General features: G+C 32.8%; 1 protein-coding gene across 6 annotated transcripts in view; it reads right to left on the bottom strand.

Moving 5' to 3' along the window:
* BICD1 (BICD cargo adaptor 1) overlaps positions 1 to 13,083 on the bottom strand; it is a 249,590-nt gene that overhangs the window by 153,841 nt on the left and 82,666 nt on the right. The window contains exon 1 of one of the 6 annotated variants that reach the window (XM_031938140.1): positions 2,794 to 2,874. The exons of the other annotated variants lie outside the window; for them this stretch is intronic. Coding sequence (XP_031794000.1) covers positions 2,794 to 2,859 — 66 coding nt within the window. The 5' untranslated portion in view covers positions 2,860 to 2,874. Of the gene's footprint in view, positions 1 to 2,793; positions 2,875 to 13,083 lie in introns of those variants that run through there. 6 annotated transcript variants of the gene reach the window in all.

Raw genomic sequence — 13,083 nt, 5'->3', positions numbered from 1 at the left:
CATGCAGCTGGAGAAAAAAATAAAATGTTTCTTTTTTTTTTTTACCAAAGGCAATTGGGGTTAAAGTTTAGAGTCCCAGGGTCACACAGCCAGGAAATGTTAAGTGTCAGAAGCCAGATTTGAACTCAGGTGCTCCTGACTTCAGGGTTAGTGCTCTATCCACTGCTCCAACTAGCTGCCCCAGCTAGTTGTTACCTTAAATGTTACCTTAAAAAATGATTTGGGGGCAACTAGGTGCCACAGTGAATAGAGCACCAACTTTAAAATCAGGAGAATCTGAGTTCAAATTTAACACTTCCTAGTTGTGTGACCCTGGGCAAGTCACTTAACCCCAATTGCCACAGGGGGAAAAATGATTTGGAAAAAAAGAAAGGCAAGCTATCAAAAAAAAATATGAATAAATACTCCAAATAATTAATAATATGTACTTTTAAACAATTCTGACTGGCAAAGTTGACAAAAAAAAAAAAAACCTACTCTGAGAGGACAGACATACTAATGTATTCTTTTTTGGCAGAAATGTAGACTGATACAATTATTACAGAAAACGATCTGAAGCTACACTAAAAAAAATCATTAAATTGACAACACTCTTTGAACTAGAAAAAATATAGCTAGATATATACTCAAAAGAGGTCAAAGAAGGAGGGATAGGATCTATATGCACAAAAAACTAGTTTCAGTTTTCATAATATCAAAGAACTGGAAATAAAAAAGGTGTCCATTGACTGGTGATGTCTAAATTAACTGTACTATATGACCACAAAGGAATTTTATTGTGCCATAAGAAATTATGAAAGGGACAGATTAAAGGAATTTTATTGTGCCATAAGAAATTATGAAAGGGACAGATTTAGATAAAGCTAAGAAGATTTCCAATGAAATGAACTGGTAAAGAACGACTTTTTAACAGAACTAGGAGAACAATTTATACAATGACTAAAAAGTTGTAAAGGAAAACAATTATAAGTCATGATCGATATAATAACTACAATGATCCCATAGTTACTAGGAGAGAAGGAATAAGCATTACATAATGCTTGCTATGTGCCAGGCACTGTGGTGAGTGCTTTAATAACATTCAATTATTTGATCTTCACAACAACCCTGTGAAATGAGTGCTGTTAATATTCTCTCACTTTAGAACTGAGGAAACTCTCACACAGCTAGTGTCTAAGGCCAGATTTGAACTAAGGCTCTTGTCTATTGCTCAAACTCATAGATTGTCACTAATGCCTTTACCCTTCTCATTTGTCTTTCTTCACTGATTTTGGTAATAAATGAGCATTAAGGAAGTCAAGTTTATTAAGTTTAATGAAAAATATTAATAATGGTACAGAAGCTGCTGGCTGGTCCTATACACTACATCATGATTCATCGTAACATGATGCATCCAGTCACCAACTCATGCAATCTCACTCTGGCTGAGCTCGGATACCTTGTCATTGTACTAACCCATCTCTCTCTCTTTTTTTTAATGAAAACTTTTTATTTACAAAGCATATGCATGGGTAATTTTTCCAACATTGACCCTTGCATTACCTTTTGTTGCAAATTTTCTCCTCCCCAGCTCTCAGGTAGTCCAATACATGTTAAATATTGAAATACATGTTAGATCCAATATATGTGTACATATTTATAGTTATCTTGTTATGCAAGAAAAATCAGATCAAGAAGGAAGAAAAAGAAAAACTGAGAAAGAAAACAAAATGAAAGCAAATAACAAAAGAGAGAGTGAGAATGCTATGTTATGTTCTATACTCTGTTTCTGGGTATAGATAGTTCTCTTCATCACTGCACAAATGAAACTGGTTTGAATCATCTCAAAGTTGAAGAGGGCCATATCCATCAGAATTGATCGTCATATAGTCTTCTTGTTGCTGTGTATAATGATCTCCTGGTTCTGCTCATTTTACTTTTCATCAGTTCATGTAAATCTCTCCAACCCTATCTGAAATAATCCTGCTGGTCGTTTCTTATAGAACAATAGTATTCCATAGCATTCATATACCATAATTTATTCAGCCATCTCCAATTGATGGGTCCATTCAGTTTCCAATTTCTCTTTGGGTTATAAACCCAGTAGAAACACTGCTGGATCAAAGGGTATGCATAGTTTAATAACTTTTTGAGCATAGTTCCAAATTGTTTTCCAGAATGGTTGGATCCATTCACAGTTTCACCAACAATGTATCAGTATCCCAGTTTTCCCACATTTCCTCCAACATTCATCATTATCTTTTCCTGTCATCTTAGCCAATCTGTGTAGTGGGTATCTCAGAGTTGTCTTAATTTGCATTTCTCTAATCAATGGTGATTTGGAGCACCTTTTCATGTGGCTACAACTAGTTTCAATTTCTTTATCTGAAAATTGTCTGTTCATATCCTTTGACCTTTTATCAATTGGAGAATGGCTTGAATAAATTTGAGTCAATTCTCTATGCATTTTAGAAATCTATCCCATTTCTTTAAATAACAATTCACCATCTCAGTGACTTCCCAGTCTAATCTCCTGGAAATTACTTTTCAAAATATATTATTTTCTCCTTTAGAATGTAAAATCTTGAGAGATTTTGTCAACAAAAACAAATAATTGGCATGCCTGAATCAGGCCAACCCAGTGAAGTGGGCAAGCTGCCAGTCCCAGAAGCCCCGCCATAGAAAATAAGTAACCAGTTTGCTGGGCCCCAGCACAAGAAGCTTGAGACAATGCCCCCAGTATTCCAGGAGCAGAACTCAACTTTTTTTTTTTTTTAAGAGTATGTTTAGTTTGTTGGTAAGGCTAGTAATTACCTTTAAAAGGGTCTTTAGTTCATCACCAAGGCAAATAAAGACCGCAGATGAGGGCAGACAGATCATTTCTACAGACAAAAGGAGGCACATTGAAAAACTGGAAAGCAGCATCATAGATGGGGAAAACAATATGATTGGTTACAAAAACCATAACATTACAGGCATGGGGCACAACATGATTGGCTGGAAATCAGCAATATGAGGCTAGCAACAGTTCTTCCTTTCGTCTAAGATTCTGAATGATATCATCCAATTGCAGGGATAATTAATGGTGTAAAGATAACAGATTTCCGCCAATTGGTCAAGAACAGCTAGTGGCGTAGAGATAACTGTTTTTTTTTTTTTTTTAAATAAAAATGATTTATAGGGAAACTAAACTTTTAAACTTACCTCAGAGACAAAGTAATATGACTTAGTTATACAAAATGGCAACTGTGATACAGGATAAAATCAATTATAGAAATGGAAACAATATCAATTTAATTTTCTCAGTTCTGAATATCTAATTGCATCATCTAATCTTTGTCCCTTTATCTTTTCCTCAGAAATAATGAGATGCTTTATCAAAAAAGTATTTCTAGGATTTGAACAAACTATGTCATCTACAAGTTTAATCATTTAAATGAAATAATTTAATAATAGCATTCCACTCATCCATTAGTTTAATCATTCATGGGAGCTTAGTTTTCCATGATTTTTTTTAACAACTTTTTATTGACAGAACCCATGCCAGGGTAATTTTTTTTACAGCATTATCCCTTGCACTCACTTCTGTTCCGATTTTTCCCCTCCCTCCCTCCACCACCTCCCCCAGATGGCAAGCAGTCCTAGACATGTTAAATAGGTTACAGTAGATCTTGGATACAATATATGTACCGAACAGTTCTCTTGTTGCTCAGGGAGAATATCTTCTTCTAGAAATGTATTGTACTCCAAATATTTGTGGATTTTTTTTACTTCAAAACCAGTTTGGAGGCTTAATCTGCTGTTGGTTTGAGAGAAGTTTAGAGATGGTTACAGAGAGTCCTGTCTGCTCCTCCATTTTGGCTCTGCCCCTGGAAGTCCTTCTCTCAGAGTTTTCTTAATTTGCATTTCTCTAATTAATAGTGATTTAGAGCACCTTTTCATATGTCTAGAAATAGTTTCAATTTCTTCATCTGTGTTTTAGAGTAAATTCTCTCTCGCCTCATTAAAAACGGGGGAGAGGAAAAGGGAAAAGAAAAAGAGTAATAAGGGAAGGAAGGGGGAAAGACTCAAAGGGGAGGAGGGAGGGATTATAAAGAGGGTAAGCATCGTGATACAAGAGGGGTACATAAGTTTAAAAGGGGGAAAGAGGGTTGGGGGAGGCAAGAATAAGTAAAGCACAATCTGGGGTTATTAGGATGGCAGGAAATACAGATTTAGTAATTCTAATGATAAATGTGAATGGGATGAACTCCCCCATAAAGAGGAGGCAGATAGCAGACTGGATCAAAAGTCAGAACCCTACAATATGTTGTTTACAAGAAACACATTTAAAGCAGGGGGATACATATAGAGTAAAAGTAAAAGGCTGGAGCAAAATCTATTATGCTTCAGGTGAAGTCAAAAAAGCAGGGGTAGCCATCCTTATCTCAGATCAAGCAAAAGTAAAAATTGATCTAATTAAAAGAGATAAGGAAGGTAACTACATCCTGCTAAAAGGTAGCATAAACAACGAAGCAATATCAATATTAAACATATATGCACCAAGTGGTATGGCACTTAACTTCCTAAAGGAGAAGTTAAGAGAGTTGCAAGAAGAAATAGACCACAAAACTGTAATAGTAGGAGATCTCAACCTTGCACTCTCAGAATTAGACAAATCAAACCACAAAACAAATACGAAAGAAATTAAAGAAGTAAATAGAATATTAGAAAAATTAGGTATGTTGATCTTTGGAGAAAATTGAATGAGATAGAAGGAATATACTTTCTTCTCAGCAGTTCATGGAACCTATTCAAAAATTGACCATATATTAGGACATAAAGACCTCAAAATTAAATGCAAGAAAGCAGAAATAATAGAATGCTTTTTTCAGATCATGATGCAATAAAACTACATTCAACAAAAAGTTAGGGAAATAGACCAAAAAGTAATTGGAAACTAAACAATCTCATCTTAAAGAATGATTGGAGTGAAGCAGCAAATTATAGACACAATTAATAATTTCACTCAAGATAATGACAATGATGAGACATCATACCAAAATTTGTAGGATGCAGCCAAAGCGGTAATAAGAGGGAATTTTATATCCTTAGAGGCTTACTTGAATAAAAACAGAGAAAGAAAAAGATTAATGAATTGGGCTTGCAACTAAAAAACTAAAAAAAGACCAAATTAAAAACCCCCAATCAAATACTAAATTGGAAATTCTAAAATTAAAAGGAGAAATTAAAAATATTGAAAGTAAAAAAACTATTGAACTAATTAATAAAACTAAGAGTTGGTTCTATGAAAAAGCCAATAAAATAGATAAGCCTTTAGTAAATCTGCATTAGAAAAGGAGGAGGAAAATCAAATTAATAGTCTTAAAAATGAAAAGGAGAACTTTCCACCAATGAAGAGGAAATTAGAGAAATAATAAGGAGTTATTTTGCTCAACTTTATGCCAATAAATTTGATAACCTAAGTGAAATGAATGACTACCTCCAAAAATACAGACTTCCCAGACTAACAGAGGAGGAAGTAAATTGCTTGAATAGTCCCATTTCAGAAAAAGAAATAGAACAGGCAATTAAACAACTCCCTAAGAAAAAATCCCCAGGACCAGATGGATTTACATGTAATTTTACCAAACATTTAAAGAACAATTGGCCCCAATGCTATATAAATTATTTGATAAAATAGGGAATGAAGGAGTCCTACCAAATTCCTTCTATGACACAGACATGGTACTGATACCTAAACCAGGTAGGCTGAAAAACAGAGAAAGAAAATTATAGACCAATCTCCCTAATGAATATTGATGCTAAAATCTTAAATAAGATATTAGCAAAAAGACTACAGAAAATCATCTCCAAGATAATACACTATGATCAAGTAGGATTTATACCAGGAATGCAGGGCTGGTTCAATATTAGGAAAACTATCAATATAATTGGCCATGTTAATAACCAAATTAACAAAAACCATATGATCATCTCAATAGATGCAGAAAAAGCATTTGATAAAATCCAACATCCATTCCTATTAAAAACACTTGAGAGTATAGGAATAAATGGACTTTTCCTTAAAATAATCAGCATCTATTTAAAACCATCAGTAAGCATCATATGTAATGGAGACAAACTGCAACCATTCCCAATAAGATCTGGAGTGAAACAAGGTTGCCCACTATCACCATTACTATTTAATATTGTATTAGAAATGCTAGCTATAGCAATAAGAGCTGAGAAAGAGATTAAAGGAATAAGAATAGGCAATGAGGAAGCCAAATTATCACTCTTTGCCGATGACATGATGGTATACTTAGAGAACCCCAGAGATTCTGCTAAAAGTTATTAGAAGTAATCCACAACTTTGGCAAAGTTGCTGGTTATAAAATAAACCCACATAAGTCATCAGCATTCTTATATATCACTAACAAAATCCAACAGTCAGAGTTACAAAGAGAAATTCCATTTAAAGTAACTACTGATAATATAAAATATTTAGGAATCTATCTGCCAAGGGAAAATCAGAAACTTTATGAGCAAAATTACAGACCACTTTTCACACAAATTAAGTCTGATCTAACCAATTGGAAAAATATTAAATGCTCTTGGATAGGGCGAAGCAAATATAATAAAGATGACAATATTACCTAAACTAATCTATTTATTTAGCGCTATACCAATCAGACTCCCAAAAACTATTTTAATGACCTAGAAAAAATAACAACAAAGTTCATATGGAAAACAAAAGGTCAAGAATTTCAAGGGAATTAATGAAAAAAAAATCAAATGATGGTGGCTTAGCTGTACCAGATCTAAAATTATATTATAGAGCAGCAGTTACCAAAACTATTTGGTATTGGCTAAGGAATAGATTAGTTGATCAGTGGAATAGATTAAGTTCAAGGGATAAAACAGTCAACAAATATAGCAACCTAGTCTTTGACAAACCCAAAGATCCCAGCTTTTGGGATAAGAACTTACTGTTTGATAAAAATTGCTGGAAAATTGGAAACTAATATGGCAGAAACTAGGCATTGATCCATACTTAACGCCATTACACCAAGATAAGGTCAAAATGGGTTCATGACCTAGGCATAAAGGATGAAATTATTAATAAATTAGAGGAACACAGGATAGTTTACCTCTCAGACCTGTGGAAGGGAAGGTCTTTATGACCAAAAGCAGAACTAGAGATCATTATTGATCACAAAATAGAAAATTTCGATTATACCAAACTGAAAAGTTTTTGCACAAACAAAACTAATGCAGACAAGATTAGAAGGAAGCAATAAACTGGGAAAATATTTTTACAGTCAAAGGTTCTGATAAAGGCCTCATTTCCAAAATATATAGAGAATTAACTCTAATTTATAAAAAATCAAGCCATTCTCCAATTGAAAAATGGTCAAAGGATATGAACAGACAATTCTCAGATGAAGAAATTGAAACTATTTCTAGTCATATGAAAAGATGCTCCAAGTCATTATTAATCAGAGAAATGCAAATTAAGACAACTCTAAGATACCACTACACACCTGTCAGATTGGCTAAGATGACAGGAAAAATAATGATGATTGTTGGAGGGGATGCGGGAAAACTGGGACATTGATGCATTGTTGGTGGAGTTGTGAACGAATCCAACCATTTTGGAGAGTAGTTTGGAACTATGCTCAAAAAGTTATCAAACTGTGCATACCCTTTGATCCAGCAGTGTTACTACTGGGATTATATCCCAAAGAGATTATAAAGAAGGGAAAGGGACCTGTATGTGCACGAATGTTTGTGGCAGCCCTTTTTGTAGTGGCTAGAAACTGGAAACTGAATGGATGTCCATCAGTTGGAGAATGGCTGAATAAATTGTGGTATATGAAAATTATGGAATATTACTGTTCTGTAAGAAATGACCAACAGGATGATTTCAGAAAGGCCTGGAGAGACTTACACGAACTGATGCTGAGTGAAATGAGCAGGACCAGGAGATCATTATATATGATGACCAGTTCTGATGGATCAGGCCATCCTCAGCAACGAGATCAACCAAATCATTTCTAATGGAGCAGTAATGAACTGAACTAGCTATGCCCAGAAAAAGAACTCTGGGAGATGACTAAAAACCATTACATTGAATTCCCAATCCCTATATTTATGCACACATGCATTTTTGATTTCCTTCACAAGCTAATTGTACAATAATTCAGAGTCTGATTCTTTTTGTACAGCAAAATAATGTTTTGGTCATGTATACTTATTGTGTATCTAAGTTATATTTTAATATATTTAACATCTACTGGTCATCCTGCCATCTAGGGGAGGGGATGGGGGGGGGGGGGGCTAAGAGGTGAAAAATTGGAACAAGAGGTTTGGCAATTGTTAATCCTGTAAAGTTACCCATGTATATATCCTGTAAATAAAAGGCTATTAAAAAAAAATTCTTCATCTGAAAATTGTCTGTTCATATCCTTTGACCATTTAACAATTGGAGAATGAATTTGCCTGACTTTTGATCTTAAGTTTCCCCTTATTTTTCAATGACCAGTGACTTTGTTGACAGCCATCCATAACTTCCCTGTTCAAAATCTATCTGTTAACTTCCTCTTCTCTTCTGAGGACTGATTCAGATTCTCAGGATCTTAATTAATCTTAATCACTAAAAGGGACTTGAAAAAATTATCTAGTCCAATTACTTTCTGAAAAGAAATATTTTTTATCCTAAATACAATATTTTATCCTAAATAGTGCTTTATACATTGTTAGTGCTCACTAAATATTCTTTAAAGTAAAACACCTGAATCCCAGAAATAAATTTATAATTATAGCTTTTGGGGAAAATATCTTTTTATTAAGTATTAAGCATATTTCCCCACAAGTTTCTACTTTTCTTATGTAAGAAACTATTATGTACACTCTACAGAAAATATATAGAAAACATAATATATATTTTGTGTTCTTAAATCAAGGGCTAATGAAAAGCTGACTTTTTCCAAAATGAAATAAGACTCTCCAAGGAGAAGAAATTGAGAAGTTCTCTCTACAGTTGTAAAAGATAAAATTCAGGGCTCCTGGAAAGGCCAAGCTGGAAATACCTTGAAAATGAAAAGTAAAAAGCTATGGAATTAATTTTAAAGGAAATCTTTTATTGGCTCAAAGAAAAGTAAGTGACATTTGGAGGAAAATTAAAATTTTCAAGATTATAGGGACAATAGATTTCATACTTCATTTTCCTCATCTTGTAAATAATTTTAGAATGTTTTACTTAATATATGTTGAGTTGCTATCACCCATATTTTATACTACCTCTGAACCTCACTGTTAAGTAAGAGTATGATTGTTGGTGGAATTGTGAATACATCCAGCCATTCTGGAGAGCGATTTTGAACAATGCTCAAAAAGTTATCAAACTGTGCATATCCTTTGATCCAGCAGTGTTAGTACTGGGCTTTTATCCCAAAGAGATCTTAAAGAAGGGAAAGGGACCTGCATGTGCAAGAATATTTGTGGCAGGTCTCTTTATGGTGGCCAGAAACTGGAAACTGTGTGGATGCCCATCAATTGGAGAATGGCTCAATAAATTGTGGTATATGAATGTTATGGAATATTATTGTTCTGTAAGAAATAACCAGCAGGATGATTTCAGAAAGGCCTGGAGAGACTTACATGAACTGATGCTGAGTGAAATGAGCAGGACCAGGAGATCATTATATACTTCAACAATAGTTGTATATGATGATCAATTCTGATGGACGTGGCCCTCTTCAACAATGAGATGAAGCAAATCAGTTCCAATAGAGCAATAATGAATTGAACCAGCTACACCCAGCGAAAGAACTCTGGGAAATGAGTATGAACCACTACATAGAATTCCCAATCCCTCTATTTTTGCATTTTTGATTTCCTTCACAGGTTAATTGTACATTATTTCAAAGTTCTATTCTTTTTGCACAGCAAAATAACTGTATGGACATGTATACATATATTGTATTTAACTTATACTGTAACATATTTAACATGTATTGGTCAACCTCCCATCTGGCCGAGGGAAAGGGGGAAGGAGGGGAAAAATTGGAACAAAAGGTTTTGTAACTGTCAAGGTTGGAAAATTACCTGTGCATATATCTTGTAAATAAAAAGCTATAATAAAAAAAAAAGTAAGAGTATGACAACTTCTTGCTGAAGGAATTAATCATTAGATTTCATTTGAAGATACTTGCTGAATACAATTCTCACACACAGGATCATTCTTAGTTCTCAAGAAAAAGAATTACCTTTGTATTGAACCAAGTCTCATAAAAAGCCCTTTAAGTTGTATGTAAAAGGTAGCAGTATAATTTTTCTTGACCAGAATTTTTATCAGAGTTTTGGAATTCTATCATAAAAATGACTCTAGGAAATGAGAAATGTTTGCATGAAGTTTGGGTGTCAAAACTAAGAAAATATATTTTATTATATATTCTATTATATATTAGGCACCAATATCAGAAAAAAGAATGTTTCTGATATGTTTATAAGAAAATACAATTCATAAATATTCTGCTGATAAAGTGTTATATCTCCATATCTAATAACAATATATAAAGCAAAACTTTTAAAGCCTTAACTGCATAGCAAATGCCAGAGTAATAAAATATATTGAATACAAAGATCTGAATTTAATTCCTAGATTCCAAGCTGTATGATATTCGAAAAATCACATAACCTTTTTAAGCTTCAAGCACTTTTACTCGCTCCCTAAAAAAAGTGCTATATCTATTTTTTGGGTTGACATGTGACTCAAATAAGGTTGACATGTGACTCAAGTGATTTTTAAAATGTCAGAGATTGTTAGATATTAGTATTGTATTTTATGTTTCTATTGAATTGATGCCTCAACAAAATCATATTCCAATTCTTTATATTCAGTAACATTAACCTTCTGGAAGTTCTACAAATAACATATTTTATCTCTTGATTTCAATCATTTTCTCTGATTATCTACCATGATTGAAATGCTTTCCCTCCTCAGCTTTGCTTACTGAGTTCTGTAGCTTCAAGTGCCAACAAAAATTTTATCTTTTAATGGAAGTTTACCCAATTCCTCTTAATTCTAGGGCTTTCCTTCTAAAAATCATTTCTAATTTTTCTGTAAATAACAAATATGTTTTATATATGTGTGAATATTATCTTCCCTTCCCCCCATTAGATTATAAACTCTTTGAGGGCAGAGACTGTCTTTTGCCTCTGTTTATATCCCCAATACCTTATATATACACAATACTGTATGTAAGGAATTACACACAGCAGGTACTTAATAAATATTAATTGATTTATATTAACAAATAAAATATGTAGGCTTTTCTTGATTCTTTGGTGACATCTAATTTATATAGTTTAATATATAATTTTTCTACTTACTTTTATCAAGAAGGCATTATCTCTAGAAAAGTCTACATTTATCTATCAAAGTTTTTTTTTTTTTAATGAATTAGCTTTTACAAGCCAGAAACATTTTTCTCTGAGTAAGCTTCTACCAAAAAAAAAATAATAATAACAGTACCAATTCATCTCAAATAATGAATAAATATATTATTTAATGAATATTTTCATGTTTTAAAAATATCATATATCGATACATCACTTGAATTCTCTATTTCTGATAAAAGGATCTTTAATTCCCAATTACCAAGTATTATTAAAAACCTACCATAAGCCAGACGCTGTGTTGCTGCTAAGGATACAACTACAATAAACGAAATTATCCCTATTCACAAAGAGCAAAACAAACATAGGTCATAAATTCACATTGCTATAATGCTCATGTAAGTGTTAGGGAAACATAAGATTAATAATATTCAAATTTTATATTCAAGTGAAATTTCGCTATTTGAAGTAAAAAAAAAATCTTTGGGGACTATAATTTGCTATTGTTTTGAATTCTGATTACAGGAATGGTTGTCTGACTTGTCATGAAGCCAACAGTGGAAAATGGCATGTGCTACAGTCTTTAAACTGTGAAAGGTGAATATCCCTGGGAAAAAAGTTGAGGGAACAACCTTGACATGACCTAAAATAGGATCTTCTTAACTCAGTTTCCCCATTGTGCTATTTATTTTTTTGAGCAGATAATTTATCCTGAGCCTTCCTTTTGATACTCTGTCAAATATGACTTGTGCTTAGAATCAAACAGAGGTAATGGAGTTTTTCCCCTGTTGTGATATATTTAATTATTATAACTATGTTCCTCCTTTTCTTTTCCTTTCATACCAAATTTCTGTAATCAGGGTAAGTGAGTAACAAAAGTTTTGTAAGTACATTACTAAATCTATTACTCAGCAGATTGAACTTGGAATCTCTGTGAATCACTGTAATAGAATGCAAGTATGAAAAAATCTTACAATTTTAATCTATATTTGTGATCAAATTAGAATACAGGAATGACAACCTTCTAAAGATAGAATTAGAAAAAATAATAAAACAAAGATGGGATGGAAAACTTTTTAACTAAATGGAATAGTAAATTTTGAGAAAACAATAGGATTGGATTTTTTTCCTTTAAGAACTATATAGTTCTATATATGCATATATGATTGGCTTCCAAATAAATCTTACCTGGAAATTCATAATTTTAAAAATAAACTCTCAAAACTAGATTAAGAATTTTATACATTAAATTATATTGATAATTGTAAAGAAAAAGAAATTATTTCCCCATTTTAAAAGTATCAGTCTGGTAATTTTGAAAGACAAAAAGTTCATTTTACAGTTCCTCATGATTTTTTTTCTCAGGTTCTTATATTAGGTTTGGGTAAAGATAGAAATAGCAAATGCTATATAAAAATGGAAATTCTCTGAAATTTCAGCTTTGGAAAACCAAATTTAAGAGACTGTTTTAAAATGTATTGTCTTGTTACTGGAAGATTTTAGCAAAATTATCAAGAAATCTCTACACGTGATTTGGAACCAGAGAATCAAAGGTGTTCTGAGAAAGAAGCCTTTTGTAGAATCTCCAAGAGAAGATGTCCAGAGATCTGATGACCATGGTATCTGAGACATGCTGATCAAATGGACATTGGGAAAAGGTTACTAAGGTACAAGGAAACTTGATGTTATTTAATATGATGATTATTATTGTATTATTTT

Source organism: Sarcophilus harrisii, chromosome 5, assembly GCF_902635505.1.
Source record: "Sarcophilus harrisii chromosome 5, mSarHar1.11, whole genome shotgun sequence".
NCBI lineage: Eukaryota > Metazoa > Chordata > Mammalia > Dasyuromorphia > Dasyuridae > Sarcophilus > Sarcophilus harrisii.
Note: the sequence above shows the minus strand (reverse complement) of the source record. Positions and strands in the feature narration are given on the sequence as shown.